General features: G+C 44.9%; 2 protein-coding genes across 3 annotated transcripts; one reads left to right on the forward strand and one right to left on the reverse strand.

Moving 5' to 3' along the window:
- Positions 1-192: 192 nt before the first annotated feature.
- On the reverse strand, positions 193-10635 carry LOC105929406 (glucose-induced degradation protein 4 homolog). 2 transcript variants are annotated; one of them, XM_021318938.2, is made up of 6 exons: positions 10245-10635; positions 9871-9930; positions 7683-7790; positions 7506-7607; positions 7300-7430; positions 193-400 (listed from the first exon to the last, which is right to left on the reverse strand). In XM_021318938.2, exons 1-6 carry the CDS (start codon positions 10431-10433, stop codon positions 301-303), a joined length of 690 nt encoding a protein of 229 aa, XP_021174613.2. In that variant the 5' UTR covers positions 10434-10635; the 3' UTR covers positions 193-300. The 2 variants fall into 2 exon arrangements, with proteins under 2 accessions (XP_021174613.2, XP_012722634.1); XM_012867180.3 differs by lacking the exon at positions 193-400 and adding an exon at positions 3705-4757 and having other exon boundaries at positions 10245-10633.
- A 138-nt stretch (positions 10636-10773) lies between these two features.
- Positions 10774-15337, forward strand: atpaf2 (ATP synthase mitochondrial F1 complex assembly factor 2). The gene is made up of 8 exons (XM_012867206.3): positions 10774-11216; positions 11290-11334; positions 11996-12144; positions 12414-12511; positions 13732-13812; positions 13911-14023; positions 14104-14219; positions 14934-15337. The coding sequence occupies exons 1-8, from the start codon at positions 11099-11101 to the stop codon at positions 15069-15071; spliced, it is 858 nt and encodes a 285-aa protein (XP_012722660.2). The 5' UTR covers positions 10774-11098; the 3' UTR covers positions 15072-15337.
- Positions 15338-16734: the final 1397 nt, after the last annotated feature.

Below are 16734 nucleotides of genomic sequence, written 5' to 3' on the forward strand. Positions count from 1 at the left end.
ATATCCTTTCATACTTGTACTTGAGTAAAAAGTTTGAGTTGATACTTCTACGGATGTTTTTACGAATTAAAGGAAACACACTGAATCTATTCCTCACAGATTCATTGTAGTTATTAACTGCTTCCTGCCGGTTCCTACGCTATAAACTTTAATTTAAAATGTCCTAAAGCACTGACCCTAGACTGGAGCACAGATGTTTACTAAGAGTTTATTTTTGCCAAACACATTAATCTCCCCAGTGAGTCAGAACCGGGTGGCGTTTTTATGAGCTGCAGCATTTATGACAGACAGCACAAACATTCAAGCACAACTGAAGCGGTTTATGGGAAAATCTCCTGAGTAAAGCAGCCAAACCAGTCGGGTCCAAACTGTGGCACTGAGTCCGTCACCAGCAGCAAACCTGACAAAAAAATAAAAATCTGTTTTTTTATTCAGCAGCAATTCACAGTCAATCTGATCTGAAACCATTTTACAAAAAAAGTCAGTCTGAATAAATAAAAAGACAGATTACAAGTAGATCCCAGTTATCAAGCAATGCAGCCGAGCTCACTGTATTGTTCCCATTTTTACATTTTCTATGTAAAACAGAGCAGAGAAGCTCTGACCCAGGAGTACTTTCTATGTTAGAGGAAAGTAGAGAGGATAACGCAGCAGTAGCTCCTCCAGTGGCTTCATCCAGGAGAGAAACGGGTCGGACTCTGAGAGACAGAACCAGCTGGATCATCTGGAAGGTGAAGCTGTTGACGGCAGGTCAGATGATCTGCAGCCTGGATGGAAACACAACAGAACACCAGACCAGGTGTACCTTCTATGAAGAGAAAAATGACAGAGAACTAAAAGTTAAAAGCTGAAATAACAACAAACAATGCAGATTGGAGAGCAGTAGGAGAACTCAGCAGAGTGAGAGAAATAGACCCTGATGTCCTCCAGCAGCCTAAGCCTATAGCAGCATAACTATAGAGATAGCTCAGGGTAACGTGAGCCACTCTGACTAGAAGCTTTGTCAAAAAGGAAAGTTTTAAGATTAGTCTTAAAAGTAGACGGGGTGTCTGCCTCACGGACCAAAACTGGGACACAATGAAAACATCATCTTTACTCGGCTTTAACCTGCCTGACCTTGAGTCTGATAGCACGGACAGGTCGGACAGGAAGGAGTTTTCCATAATGAAATTAGATCAGGAGTAAAATGGTCAGAAATGTTGAGATCCAGAAGCTTTTCCAGTCTTAAACAGAAGTGATAAAATCTGCTTGTAAAAAAAACTCCACCTCATCAGAGTCCATAGATTTATTATTTTGTGATGTTAGATCTTTGGAAATGCCACTGATGGTAATTTCTGTTTCAACTCATTTGATCTACCAGGTTTCCATTGATGAGGCAAGGTGTGCTGCATTCACATCATACCTATTTTAAGCCCTTAAGTCTAACAGTGACACTTAAAGTGAGGCTGTGCCAGCTGGTCCAGTTCTGTCAAAGAAGACATGGTTTGCCAGCATCGTGTTCTGTGCCAGAACAAACAGCCCAATTTCATAACCATCCAGCCCCAGTTACCAGCATACCGTCTCCTTTCACACATGCCCAGAAACACGCTTACGTGCGGTATGTGGTGAAAGCCTTCCAAGAAGAAGAAGCTCATTATTTCCCTTTAATTAACCAGGAAGCCCCACTGACATCATTTTCTTTAACTGAATAAAAACAAAACTGAAGTAATAATTTGTGGACCAATAGAGGAGAGATCCAGAGTTAGCTGCCAGCTTCAGCTGCTTCAGCTAGGAACCACTGATCAGGCCTGAAACCTGGCTGGGAGCTCAGGTGGGAGAATCTGTAGAACCACCAGTCCTGTACTCCACCTGTCTGGCCTTAATGCTTAATGCTGAAGAAGAAAGTCCTTATAGGAGGTCTGAACCAAGGAGAGCCTAGTCAAAGCCCAGACGTATGCCCAACTGAAGATGTTTGGCAGACATGAACATTTGCACACATCCCTCCACTAATCTGGCAGAGCTGGAGCTAGTTTGCAAAGATGTGATCAGGGTGAGCCTCATTTACTTATTTATTTAAATTAGAACAATGCACATTTATCATCACATCAGCTTAAAGCATCAATGTAAATATGCCAGAATTAGCACAGAAGCTAATTAGCATCCGCTGCCCTGAGGCAGGTAAGAACAGTGAACATTAAACAAGAACAGAGTGGACACAAACAGATAAAATCACAATAAAATCAGGTTAACAGATCAATTCACCTGTGAACACGTCTGGTTAGTTTTCAACCAATGTTTCAAGGAGATTTAAAAAGTATGTAGGCTGCACAGCCTGAGCAGCGTGTTCCCTAACTGCTCCTCTGATGGACGCAACCGTTTGGCCACGTTTGGTCCTACGCCGCTCAGATTACAGCCTCCTCTGGTTAAAGCTCTGCTGTTTGTTCTAGTAATGTTTGTTTGCTTATAAAATCTGTTAGAGGAGGAGCAGCAAGTCCATTTAAAAACAAGGCATCCATCCAAAAATATCTGAGGACGCTCAAAGTCTAAAATGTTACAATAATGATAACGTGAAGGCCTTTTGTTAAAAACTTTCAGTTTTCTTAAGGAGAGACTGTAGGGGTTTCTGAATGGCCTCTGAAGTGAGAGGCCATGTGGTCTGGCAGTAGTTTATGATCTAAATAAATTAAATATGGCAGTAGTTTATAATCTAAATAAGTTAAATATGGCAGTAGTTTATAATCTAAATAAGATAAACATCATGGCAGGCATAAAGGTTGTTGCTGATTCAAAAGTCAGAGAGGGTCTTATATGCTTAAAGTTTGAAAGATTAAACCTAATTATATCTGAGATTCTCCTTACATGCTGCTTGAAATTTAAATTAGAATCAAAGACTACTCCAAGATATTTAAATGTTCACATCCAGTCTCTGGATGCTGCATCGCCCTCTGCTGGCTGTGGGGAGAACAACACGCAGCCTCCTGGCCGCTGTGTCTCCACGTCTGTCACATCTTCTGCCTTTGCTTTGACTTCTCTCCTTCTCAGTGAAATACTCAGAGCTTCATGCTCATAATGTGCTCAGACATTATATATTATGTCTATGATAAAGTGGACGAAGCTCAGTAGCGCCCCCGTGAGGCTGGAGAGGGGAAGGCTCCTCCATCCAGGCTGAAGTTCTGCTCCTGCAGGAGAACCTGGACCCAAACAGGTGATTATCAGAACCAGTCCTGAATTATTCTGCATGGCAGATTAACTAATTCAGTCCAGAACATTTCTGCTCATACATCAGCTGGCTGTCAAAGAAATCCGCTCAGCTGACACCAGTTTTTATTTTAGAACCAGACTGACAGAGCAGAGCATAAACGGTGCATTAGCGCCACCTGACGGCCGCAGAGCGTATCGACCCAGCCTGGTTCCTCCAGTGAGAGCTGCCTGGTTCAGCCCAGACCATCGATGCCATCCGGGTCAGCAGGAGAACCGCTGGTCCAGCCTGACCGCTCTCTGATGCTCTCCCTGGACAGGAGCGTCTTCTCTGGGTGCAGACGTGCTGAGGTCCGGCCTGCACCGCTCCTCCAGAACCAGAACCAGGACCAGGACCAGAACCAGCTGGTAGGAGGCCATGAAGATGTGACTCAGGGAGAAGCGCTCAGCTTCTCTGGAAACAACAGCCGTCCTTTCAGCTTAAATGTTTTACTTCAGAGAAAATATTACAATAAAAACACGACAGCATGTTTTGATCTTTTTTCATTTTCAGGCGATTCACGCGTTACAGTCAGTCCCAGCCGCCTGGGATGCTGAGCCATGGCACGATGAGGAGGAACATGATGGGTGGGGTTAACACCGTTTAACAAAAATAGTCTCTTTAGTGAAGATAGATCTTTTTATATATTATAGCAATAGAATAAAACTCTGAAAGCTCAGGGTCTGACGTCCTCTAAGTGTTGCATAGCTGAGGAGATAAATGCAGGAAGGAGATGGAGGTGTAAAAATCAACCAAGAGCTCCTAGTTTAATGCTGCCTGCAAACTTCCCTCCTTTAATACTTTTAATACTTTCCCAGGATCGTTTCAGATGCTTAGTTTAATGGCGCTTTAAACTGAGAGCTAACTACAGAAATCCACAACAATCCCACAGGAGAATAATCTCAAGAAGCAGGAGGATGAAAATGGAGAAAAGCTTATTTCAGGAAATCTCCCAGATTGTACCTTTTTTTTTTTTAAAGTGCCACTCGCTGCTCAATCTGGAAAATAAGAAAATATACTCTTGGCAAACCCATGAACAACAACTTGTTAGCTTAAAAATGTTCTCCCAGACCAGGACGCGGCTCCTGCTGCCTCCTCTCAGACCCGGGTTCTGTCCGGTACCGGAGCGGACTCCCGGTCCGGCAGCAGGCCGACGTGTGCCAGCTGCTCGCTCCGCTGGAGGCTGGAGGCTGGAGGCCGGAGGGGGAGGCGTCCTGCTGCAGACCAGGAAGGCCCCAGCCTGGAGGCACGGAGCCTTTAAAAGCACACGTTAAAAGGATGAAGGAGAACGGTGCAGGAGGCACAGCCAGTCTCTGCTCCTCTCTCCACCAGCTCCTCCCAGGAAGCACAAAGCACCGTCTCTGCTGGCATCCATACATTCGCTCAGCTCCTCTACAAAGGGAGGCCGGCGGGTGGCTGTCCTCCTCAGCAGACCTTCTGCTTTCCACCAATAGAAAGATGCCGTGGCGGCGGCGGTCACCGGAACTCGTAGATGGCGGCGCTGTGCTCCGGAACGTGGGTCAGGTTTAAGGACTGGTACCTAGACAGCAGAGAGGACGCAGGAAGCGTTAGGATGTGCTCTGCAGCGCAGGAGATGAAACTAAACCAGCTTCTCCTTCTCTGAGGTTCTAACGCCCGCTTTACTCGTGTTTGCAGCTCAAACCAGACTTAGAGCAAGCTTTAAACCTGCTTCATCTAATCCTGTTCCAGCGCGCTCACTGCAGGCTGTCCAGATCGTCCAATGAGACGGCGGCAGCAGGTGGCTGCGCTCTGAACCGCAGCATCTATCCGGATCGTCATGCAGACACTGGGTCAGGCCCAGAGCGTTAGGCTCCACCTGACACTACATACCTGATATACAACAAGCACAGCTCCACTATAATGTCTACATGCAAACCTTTGGTATCTGTGTGAAGATAAGGCATTAAAGAACGAACACCGCTGTCACCGATGTCTTTAGGTCTGATTTATAGGTGATTAAACAGCCTCACCAAAATAAAACAGCATGAAACCCCTTTTTGAAAACAGCAGAGACGCGGCAGACTTTGTGGATCCACACCTTGACTAACGGCAGCAGACATGATTCACAGCTTTTAGTGGGCAGTGTGCAAGAATAACCTGTCATTTTGGCACTTTAGCTAAATGGAATCTAAATTCCTCCGTCAGACTCCTGCACAACATTTACTCATCAGAAGGCTCCATAGTGCGTTTACCTGCAGCAGGAAGCCACCTCACAGGTGTGGCCGTTTTTTCACGCTGTCTAAAAGGTAGAAATATGTCTAATATCTGTAAACATCCACCAGCGGCCATAACAGCAACTTTAATACCGGCCCAAACGCTCCTAAAGCTGAATCTGTTTTCTAGGAGAGCAACTCCCAGTTTTGGTCCGTGAGGCAGACACCCCGTCTACTTTTAAGACTAATCTTAAAACTTTCCTTTGTGACAAAGCTTCTAGTCAGAGTGGCTCATACCCTGAGCTACCTCTATAGTTATGCTGCTATAGGCTTAGGCTGCTGGAGGACATCAGGGTCTATTTCTCTCTCTGCTGAGTTCTCCTACTGCTCTCCATTCTGCATTGTTTGTTGTTATTTCAGCTTTTAACTTTTTGTTCTCTGTCATTTTTCTCTTCATAGAAGGTACACCTGGTCTGGTGTTCTGTTAGCTGTGACATCATCAGGGGAGGCAGATCATCCTCTATTACCATCTAACATAGAAAGTACTCCTGGGTCAATGTGAGCTTCTGAGCTTTCTGTGTCTCTGCTCTGTCTTCTCTACCATAGAAAGTACTCCTGGGTCAATGTGAGCTTCTGAGCTTTCTGTGTCTCTGCTCTGTCTTCTCTACCATAGAAAGTACTCCTGGGTCAATGTGAGCTTCTGTGCTTTCTGTGTCTCTGCTCTGTCTTCTCTAACATAGAAAGTACTCCTGGGTCAATGTGAGCTTCTGTGCTTTCTGTGTCTCTGCTCTGTCTTCTCTACCATAGAAAGTACTCCTGGGTCAATGTGAGCTTCTGAGCTTTCTGTGTCTCTGCTCTGTCTTCTCTAACATAGAAAGTACTCCTGGGTCAATGTGAGCTGCTGTGCTTTCTGTGTCTCTGCTCTGTCTTCTCTATCATAGAAAGTACTCCTGGGTCAATGTGAGCTTCTGTGCTTTCTGTGTCTCTGCTCTGTCTTCTCTAACATAGAAAGTACTCCTGGGTCAATGTGAGCTTCTGTGCTTTCTGTGTCTCTGCTCTGTCTTCTCTAACATAGAAAGTACTCCTGGGTCAATGTGAGCTTCTGAGCTTTCTGTGTCTCTGCTCCGTCTTCTCTAACATAGAAAGTACTCCTGGGTCAATGTGAGCTTCTGTGCTTTCTGTGTCTCTGCTCTGTCTTCTCTAACATAGAAAGTACTCCTGAGTCAATGTGAGCTTCTGTGCTTTCTGTGTATCTGCTCTGTCTTCTCTAACATAGAAAGTACTCCTGGGTCAATGTGAGCTTCTGTGCTTTCTGTGTCTCTGCTCTGTCTTCTCTAACATAGAAAGTACTCCTGGGTCAATGTGAGCTTCTGAGCTTTCTGTGTCTCTGCTCTGTCTTCTCTACCATAGAAAGTACTCCTGAGTCAATGTGAGCTTCTGAGCTTTCTGTGTCTCTGCTCTGTCTTCTCTAACATAGAAAGTACTCCTGGGTCAATGTGAGCTTCTGAGCTTTCTGTGTCTCTGCTCTGTCTTCTCTAAGCCCCAGTGGGTGGAGGCAGATGAGCGTTCACACTGAGCCTGGTTCTGGTTCTGCTGGAGGTTCTCCTCCCTGTTAAAGGGGAGTTTTCCTCTCCACTGTCGCTTCATGCATGCTCAGTATGAGGGATTGCTGCAAAGCCATCAACAATGCAGACGACTGTCCACTGTGGCTCTACGCTCTTTCAGGAGGAGTGAATGCTGCTTGGAGAGACTTGATGCAACCTGCTGGGTTTCCTTAGAGAGGAAACTTTCTCACCAACCTGGAGGATCTGATGGAGTCTGACTTTAGAAATATATTTTATGAATTGGTGCTAATTAAATAAATGAAATTGAACTGAATGTAAGAAATGAGTGCGACTGCAGCGTCACCATTCAGAGCTCCTGTGGTAGTAATAGCCCTCGATGGTGGCTGTGGATTTCTGGAAGCAGATGTAGTAGAAGCCGGCGAAGGAAGCGCCGCTGATGTCTTTGATGGTGTGATCGGGAACCAGAAACTGCTCCTGGGGAACAATGGACCGGTTAGCAGCTGACTGAATGAGACAGTGAGCAGACCTGCAGAACATTAGCACGCTTACTTTCCACCTCATGAAGATATAATCCGAGTTCTTCAGCTCGTCGTAGTCGAACTCGTCAGAGTTGAAGGTCTTTGCGTACTGGTAAAAGGCCTGGAACTTCCCCTGAACACAGACAGACTGGCCGTTACGGGACGCCCGGCTCACCAACACAGCTTCTAATAAAACATTTCCACAAACCCAGTGTTTGCGATCCACGTCTTCGTCTGCGTCCCACTTCCTAGTGAGGAACGGACGCTTCCTGCTGATGATCTCTCCAGCGAAGAAGGTCGTCAGCGTTGGGTATTCCTGCAGGAGGAGCAGGGAGAGTTTTACCTTCACTAAACAGAACTTTGTGAGCAGATCCGTAGTTTTCATCCTTTTTAACATCAATCCAGCGTGAAACTCTGAGCGGTTCTTCACTTCATCGTCTTCCCTCATCAGGACCAGCGGGCTGGAACGGTTCCTCCAACGATCCGACGGCCTCCATCACTAAAACCCCGAGGCTTCGTTAAACTGTCCTCCAGCCCAGTTAGAGGTTCTGGTTCTGCTGCTTTTTGTTAATTCATGAATAAAAGTGGTTTATTAACAGAATTAATTAAATGAATCCATTACCAGGATTGTCAGAAAAACACTGAACGGTTCATTTCTGTCGACCAAAGATCCAGATCTAAGAACTGTTCAGGATCCAGAGAGCCGAACTGGTGACTGCAGAACGGGAGGAAAAAGGTTGTGAGTTTAAATCTGCTGTCTACCTTTAAGTGCTTAAGTGATTAGTTTTTATTTCGTTGTCTTTTCTTGCAGTAAAAACAGGAACAGACTAAAGTTCTCCACACTGATGTGTTCTTTGATCTGTGGAAAGGAAACTTTATCGGTACCGATGAGTCGGGCAGAACGGGCCGAGCTCTGGACCAGATGCTACAGATGTTCCCGTCTGCACCACAGACCTGCCTTTGGAGCATTTAAGAAATAAAATGTTGATTTTCCTGTTAAAAGGAGAACTGAATTATTTACCTACTTGCATTTTCTCTTTTGTGTGTTTATGACTCTAAAACTATTTAAATAGGCCTATTTAGTATAAATAGGCCTAATTAAATTGGCCTAATTATATCTGCTCACAGTTTTATCCAATTACTCGATTAATCAGAATCAGAAACTTTCTTTCCAGAATCCCGGACCGATCAACTGGACCAGCGCGGGAACCTTCAGGCCCTTCGGGGCGGAACCAGAACCGGACGGGTTCTGGTGTGAAATAACGCCTCAGCTGACTGGTCATCACTTGGATTACAAGTTAAAACTTTAATTAAACAGTAAATCACACCGATGCTGTGTTTAAGGATGTGATTTTGAACTAAAAGGTCATTCTAAAGCAAACCGCCGTATGTGTCGGTTCTGATTGACGTGATTTATTGTGGAGCTACGGCCTTTATTTGGAAAGTGATGTCAGGAAAGTGGACGGAGAGAGGAGGACGACTTTCTACCATCGTACAGCTCTGCAGAGTTAAGGTCACTAAACCTTAATCCACTCTGCAGAGAGCAATAGTGCAATGACACGAGCAGGCTGAAGTTTATTTAGTGTTAGCTGGAGCTCCTATGATTTCTGATCTGCTGTTTTTGTTGCTAATGTTTCTCATCAGTTCAGGGTTTGGTTTAAAGGCATTACCACCCATTACAAAGTTAGGACTGGGCAATATATCGAGATTTTAAAAACATTGTCTTTTAAAAAGAGAGAAAAGATTAGACTATATTGCTTATATCCAGATGATCTAACGTGATAATTATACTTTTATGTGTTCAGTGGGTTCTTTTTCAGCCGTTTCTCACATTTATCTGCAGATTGTTTAGGAAATGTGCCTGTGAGACATTTGGGATAAAGCTTTGATTCAGAGACGCCTTTTTATTATTACTTTATGAAAAGCAAAACATATGGAGCTAAATATCGTATATCGGCATTCTGCCTAAAAACACTGAGATATTATTTTTGGTCCATATCGTCCAGCCCAGTACAAAGTAGTGGGAAGAGATGAAGGAGCATGAGAAACTACTTTGTTAGCATTTCCCGAGTAGAACAGCTGCTTTTACAGACCCGAGTAAAAGCAGCTGCCGTACCAGCAGCGGTCCACGGACCACAGGTTGAGAACCTGGTTTCTAGCAGCCAGAGGAACATGTTGGCATTAAGAAACATGGCCGCTTGCTTTTCACCACCTCTAGAAATGCACCAAAACATTTAAAAAATAACCGAAATATCTGAGAAACAGGAGGGATGGAACCTCTAATAAACTGGACATTTTAAATTCACTTTCAGACTAAGATTCCTTTTAATGCAGCTTTCTGCTCATATGAAAACAAACAAGAAGGATCTGTTGGAAATATGCAGAGAAATACTCACTTCTGTCAGTCCTTTAATCTTCAGGTAGCCACACAAGTAGGAATCCTCCATGGTGACATGCTGCGAGAGGAAAAAACAACATTTTCATTTTCATCAAGTCCCATTCATCCATTATGCTGCCAACGTGATTAATTAATTAATGTTCTAGTAGCATTAGCTGCTGTCCAGAGAGGAACCAAACAGGCTGTTTCTCTAGTTCCAGCCGGTATTCGGTGCTGTTTGCTGGGCTCCAGGCCGGCGGGCCAGCAGCGATGAGCTGAGCCCAGGGTGATGTAACTCCCCCCGGCGCTGCCCGCTCCAGCTGTCAGTCAGCCCGGCTCACACCAGCAGTCACTTTCACACCCAAACACCCACAAACACATTCAGGCCCCCACCTGTAAAACAACCTCCACGTCGTACGAGTTCCCTTTGCTCTTCTGGTGGCCCCTGAACCTGGAGCCGCTGTACAGCAGCGACGTGACGACGCCCGGCTGCTGGGTGTTTATCGGCGGCGGCGGGATAAGCGAGGCCGAGGATGCGAAGGCCGCGGGGGAGTCGCTGACAAATCCGGCGGGGACGGGCATGGCTCCGGCGTCGCTGGCTGGGCACCAACCGCAGTGGATGGCCGTGCTGACGGGGGACTCCGCTGGCTTCTACAAACAGCTAAAGCAGCGTCGGCTGGGTCCGAAAACATTCACGCAGCCATTAGTCTCCGCCAGCGCTCCGTCTCCCCCGAGCTGTGCTGCTACAGTCAAGCGGACTCTGAGCGGCAGCATCGGCCTCTCTCATTGGTCAACGGAACTCACTCCGCCAACATCCTGAACGGTCATTGGAGCAACGCGCGGAAGGCTTCGCGTGAACATCTGAGTGTAGTTTGTTGCCTGGTGCGCCAAGGTTCTACGGAGGGACTAAAAAACTACATTTCCCGTCGCCGCAAAGGGATTCAGGAGGCTGTCTGAAAGAGAAGGTCACACGCGTCGCTGTGAACGCTGCCGCTGCTCATAGACATTATATTTACCTGTTTATATATATTTATTAATATATATTTATACATATATAATGTTTATGGGAGCTGCTCTTCTACACGAGAAGTAAACAGAACCAGCAGAAGTTAGCATAGCTGCTTTATAGAGTTAGCAGTGGCCGTTAAAGTGCGCTTGCTCTAGCGATGCTGCGGCATTTTAACTGAGGGTCTGTCCGTTGTTTGTACCTTAGTGCCCAGCAGCGTTGCTCGCCGGTAGGTTTCACTATGTTTAAAGGTTTTATTAGACTGCAGAGCCACTGCAGAGGAGCCATTTCTGTTTGTAAAGTGTGTCCAAGACATCAACACTCCAGGGGTTTGCGGAAATACTCCTCCGCTTTAACAGGTAGGATCACACGACGCACGCCGGCTAAAACGGGGCAGGAGCGTCAATTTATTATTTATTTTCTCTTTACTAGAGAGGAAGAGATTCTATCAAGATGTCAGTATATCCCAAGGAGAAGGTGAGCATGAACATCAAGTCTTTTACTGCCTCTTTTTCTTCTAATATGACGATCAGCTTTATTTGGTCAATAAAGACAGAGCAGGGATGTTGTGGCAGTGGGAATAGCCTGGTTTCCTGTCTGGTTGTGAGGTGTGCATCAGACACAGCCTGGGGAGAAACTGTGCAGGCTGGTTTTAACAAACAGCGCTCTGCAGCGCCACCTGCAGGTAAAGGCCTGAACAGGTTGTGTCCAGGATGTGTGGGGTCTGCAGAGATGTTAGCTGACCCTGGACCTGTTGAAGGTCAGCCCTGATCATCCTTCCTGCAGCTCTGATTGTTCGTTGTAGTCTGGTCATTTAATTTGGGCCTGTCCTGATTGTGGATGAGCCAAACCACCCAGTGATGCACAATGTTACTAATTAGGCAACTACTGAAGTCTGTTTCCTCGGATTTAATTAGAGGGACTGTGTCAGATTAAAAGGAGCTGTATTATTTTCCTTTTAATCTTGCAGTCGTGCTGCATTGTGTTGCACTCGCATCAAACCCCAATAACATTCACTAAAGTTTGTAACGTTACAAGATGTGTCAGAGTGTGAGTCCCGGTCAGCGTTATTTTCCTGTCTTTACACCTTATTCGGCTGAATAACGCTGGTTATCTGTAACGGAGACTAAATTTCCAGGTGGTCTGTATGAGGTCAACCTGGACAGGAGGAAGCTGAAAACTCCCAGCGGGACGCTGTTCACCGTGCCGAACGAAGCCCTGGCCATCGCTGTGGCTACAGAGTGGGACGCCCAGAAGGACACCATCAAGTTCTACACCATGCATCTGGTACCGATCAGACCCAAAGAGGAGTCTAGATTTCCCAAGCTCCTATCATTGTTGATGGAATATTTTTAACATGTTTATCTTTTTAAAAATGCAATGTCTCCGTTTATCTGGTAGAAACAGGGAAAAAACTGACAGTTTATCTAAAAAGTCCAGCATCATGAGTTTATTTACTGAACGTCCTGGAGGACTAAGCTACCCTGCTGCTAACCTGTAGACTGAGCTTGTTGATGAGTTTAAACTGATGGTGACGGTGAAACCTTCCTCTGCAGACTACGTTGTGCAACACGGCTCTGGACAATCCCACTCAGCGCAACAAAGACCAGATGATCAGCGCTGCTCTGAAGTTTCTGGAAACGGACACAGTTTGGTAAGTTTCTCTGCTGTGTGCTCCTACCGTAGCACTGGACGATGTAGAAAAAAAGCACATTGATAAAATAGAAATTATATCGATCGACATCGATAATTATCAAAAACTTCTAAATGTACATTTTAAGTGCAGCTATTTTATGCTGTTTGTAGCTAAAGAACACTGAATTCAAACCCTTTATTCAACCAATTTTTACCAGAGGTTTTTAAAAAAAGAACTCTCTGAAGGGGGTGGAGCTTGGTTCCTGGGTCTGTGTTGTGATTGGCTAGAAGGATGAAATGACTGTAGGATGAACCTACATGATTGGCTAGAATGCTAAAGGAAGGGAAACTGTTCTATTGAACTTTTTATTGACCTTTTTTCCTGTCACACCACACATCTATCAATGATATATATTGTTATTGAATTATTGTCCGACCCTATCCACCCTTAAGGACATTTTCCTCACCCAATGCTTCAGTTAGATTAGAAGTTAGTTGTCACTGAAACCAAAATTCAGACATTGCTGCATTTCAAACCCTTTTGATAGTTTTTAAATGTACATAATCTGACTGGAGCTAAACTCATTTCAGACATTTGAGTCTTTACTGATGTTCATATTTTGTAATACAAGTGAGTTCACAGGTCAACAGATGTGGATCTCTGCAGCATTTTAGCATCTGGTTGTTTCCTCATGGAGCCGTGTTGTTGGAGTATTTAAAAGCCTTGGTTTGGCAAAGCTGTGCTAAACTAAGAAGTCAACAAGTCGCTCTAAAACTTGACATTGAGCATTAGTTGTACATCTGATCAACTGGAGTTTGACTAGAAGACTGTTGTCGAAACAAGAGAGAAAGGTCTCTAAAGAAGAGCGAGGCCAGATTTGTCCACAGCATGGGATGAAGACAGGCAGGCAGCTTCACTTACTGCTGCTAACGGGTGTTGAACCACGGATCTTTTCACAAAGATTATCCGTTATGCCTTCATTTTGACTTAAAGTGTGGCTCAACTAAACAAGTTCACGTGAAAATGTAAAAAACTGCACAGTAACGTTAAAGCAGCGGCCATAGGCCCAGTTAATGCAGTTTATCTGCAGAAAGGATCGATCTCTGGGGAGTCAGACATTAATAAAATGCCCTGGGTTGGATCCGTCTTGGTTTTTCTGCACTTGGGGTCAGATTTCCACATAAAGATGAAGCTATTGTGTCGTTAAACTGGTCCCTCACTGCTTTCTGTGCCTTCAGCTACAGAGTAGATGAACCTCCAGGTTTGGTTGAGCTGCAGAAGAACGAGTGGGACCCTGTGCTGCACTGGATCGAAAACAGGTAAGAGTCCGCTTCGACTTGAGGATTACTGATGTTGGAGACCTGCTTTATCTGTCGATTAAGACGTAAAACTGTCTCATCTGTCCTTCACACAACAGATACAACGTGACTATCGGATCCTCGTCAAGTATTTTGGGTCCTGAGATACCCGAGGAAACCAAAGACACCTTCAGGCAGCACCTGAGCTCCTACACTCTGTGGTCGCTGACAGGTAAAACGGCAAAGCGCTCAACCTTCAGAGGGCCTTTCACACACCAGGCCCTGATTCTCAGCGTGTGGTTGCTCCTGCAGGGCTGGAGTTTGTGATCGCACAGCTGAAGTCTCTGGTGCTTTCTCTGGGGATGATCGACAGGCATCTGAGCGTGGAGCAAGCCGTGCTGCTGTCCAGACTGGAGGAGGAATTCCAGGTAGGAAGGAAACACAACGCTACCCCGCTTATCTGTCCAGGTTCACACATATTAAACTGGCCTTTAAGAGTAGTTCCTCAGGTTTTTAAATGTTTTCAAAGATGTGGACTTAATCTGCTTTATTTATAGTTAAATCCAGGATCTGAACATTTAAATGTTTTCATTATTCAGCCATAAAAAGGCCTCTGAGCTTGATCAATGACCGGATCTGACTACATTACCACCAGCACCAGATTTAGTATATTTTGATTTTATATTCATGTGACAGACCAACACAAAGGTCTAGCACATGGTAACTCGGGAGGAGCTGCAGACATCCGAAGCTCGGGTGGCACAATCTGTTGGCATAACTAGACATAATTAGTTATGCACAAATGTGGCCTTTATTGAAGAGTTACAAGAAGCTAGATATAGCAAAAGAGAAGCCAGAAGAAGTCCTGTTTGCAGTTTGCCACAAAGTTTGCAGGAGGAACAGCAAACATGTGGCAGGTCAGAGCTGATGGAGATAAATCAGGACCATCATGCAGGAGAACCTGAGACTGAGGTGGAGGTTCTCCTTCCTGCAGGAGAACCAGCCTGAGACATTATGGGATGGTTTAGATCAGAACAGACTCATGGGTTAGAGACCATCTGTTAATGTTAAAGTGTATTACTCTCCCAGCAGGAAGTCTCTTCGTTGTGGTCATGTTTCTCTTTGTGTTTTCCTCTGGACAGATTCAGCACTGGGGGAACGTAGAGTGGGCTCATGACTACGACATGTACGAGCTGCGGGCGCGCACGGCTGCAGGAGCTCTCTTTGTTCACCTCTCCTCTGAGAGCTCAACCATTAAACAGAAACTAATGCAGGACTGAGGACGGCCCGGATCAGCTGCCACCAGTGAGAGACGCAGCAGGAGATCTGAATCATCTGAACCATCAGAGTCACATGGCTGAGGAACGGGACATATCACCAGATTGGTTCCAGTGAACTTCTGTCAAATTATCTCAGTCCACTAAATCACATCTGAGGACTTTTTATTTTAAGGTTTTCACACGTAGCAGCTGTCAGAATGGGACTCTGTAGTTTCTGCTGGGACATCCCTCAACCCTTTCAAAATAAAGCGTCACCTCAGTATGTATGATTGTTGTGGTTTGGCCTTGGGTCTTTGGTTGAGGGATGCGTTTTTAATTTTTTTGATTAACTCTTTCTTTTCTTGGAAGTTGAACAAAATAAACCCAAAGTCCTGCCTGAAGATGGAAGTTTCAATAAACCAAATCTCCAAATCCAATATGGCTGCCACACATTTAGAACCCAGCACTAACCACCGTAGTTAATTTTCCTTTTTTGACGTCTCCAAGGGTTCGTATATCACTGAAGCAACATGTTGCTGCGCATTTATTTATTTATATTTTACTTACTAAGTACTCTTACTTACTTACTTTATTTTACCTTGGAGATCCCATTGATGTTAAAAATCTCTTTTTTTTAAGGGAGTCCTGCCAAGATGGGCAGCAGCAGTACAAATAAATTTAAATAAATCATAACATTAAATACATTTAGAAGAAGAAACTAAGAAAAACGTGTACATATAAAGGAATTAAGCTTAAATCTCCTGAGTCTAGATGTAAAAGCTTTTAAAAAATATTCAGTGTCATATATCCAGTCATTCTGCAGCATATTCCAAATGGTGCAGAATATAGAAAAGCCTTTTAATCCATCTCATCACGGGAAGATGGAGCTAAAAGCAAAAGGTCACGTGAGCAGAAACAGGAAGGTGCAGTCAGGTTATCTATGCATAACGGCAGTAGTCTAGGTATCGCCATGCATTTAAAAGCAAGCTGGTGACGGTTCCTGGTAGTCTGAGCCGGCCGGCCCCCAGGAGACAGGAACTCATGGTGGTCTTTACAGGTGGAGGTTCACCTGAGGGCGGCAGGTAAGCTGCAATGACAAATGAAAACAGCAGAAGCACTTCTACATAAAAGACAATACAGTTCAACGGGTCTTTTACATCCAAAGAAAAACAAACGTATTACAAAACTAAAACTAAACTTTAGCCTCAGTTCCTTCACAAGTTTCTCCACATGGGGGTAAAAGTGAGGGAGCCATCGATCACGTCTCCGAGGTTTTAATGCTCATTAATCACTTCTATTTCCCTCCAGAGTGGTCACTGACTGCCTGGATCTGGCAAACAGCATCTGTTCTGTCTCGTCTGCATTAAGCAGGAGCTTCAATGCAATAACGAGTTCTGAATTACTTTGAAGGCTCCTAAAGGTGACTAGCCTGGAACCAGAGTTCAGCAGCTGATGTGTTTCTATTTGGTCCAACCTAACGATGCCAAGTGTTACAGCATGAAGAATCCAAACATTATCAATAAACGTTCAGTCCAATTTATGTGAGAAGTTGGAGATAGATCCATGGAATGTGAACAAAAGTTCTGGCTGATAACGGGATGACTTGTGGAACTGATTTTCTAGTGAGCAGACTAATTAGCAGCGGGAATACAAAGGATTTTCGTTCTCTAAGTCAGAATCATCT

Source organism: Fundulus heteroclitus, unplaced genomic scaffold (assembly GCF_011125445.2).
Source record: "Fundulus heteroclitus isolate FHET01 unplaced genomic scaffold, MU-UCD_Fhet_4.1 scaffold_47, whole genome shotgun sequence".
In the NCBI taxonomy this organism is placed as follows: domain Eukaryota; kingdom Metazoa; phylum Chordata; class Actinopteri; order Cyprinodontiformes; family Fundulidae; genus Fundulus; species Fundulus heteroclitus.

Coding starts and splice junctions, on each gene's coding strand:
- LOC105929406 (XM_021318938.2), bottom strand. CDS start 10,433: ATGCCCGTCCCCGCCGGATTTGTCAGCGACTCCCCCGCGGCCTTCGCA. Junction 7,608..7,682: donor ACGTGGATCGCAAACACTGG/GTTTGTGGAAAT, acceptor GTCTGTGTTCAG/GGGAAGTTCCAGGCCTTTTA. Junction 7,431..7,505: donor ATATCTTCATGAGGTGGAAA/GTAAGCGTGCTA, acceptor ATTGTTCCCCAG/GAGCAGTTTCTGGTTCCCGA.
- atpaf2 (XM_012867206.3), top strand. CDS start 11,099: ATGTTTAAAGGTTTTATTAGACTGCAGAGCCACTGCAGAGGAGCCATT. Junction 11,217..11,289: donor ATACTCCTCCGCTTTAACAG/GTAGGATCACAC, acceptor TCTCTTTACTAG/AGAGGAAGAGATTCTATCAA. Junction 11,335..11,995: donor CAGTATATCCCAAGGAGAAG/GTGAGCATGAAC, acceptor CTAAATTTCCAG/GTGGTCTGTATGAGGTCAAC.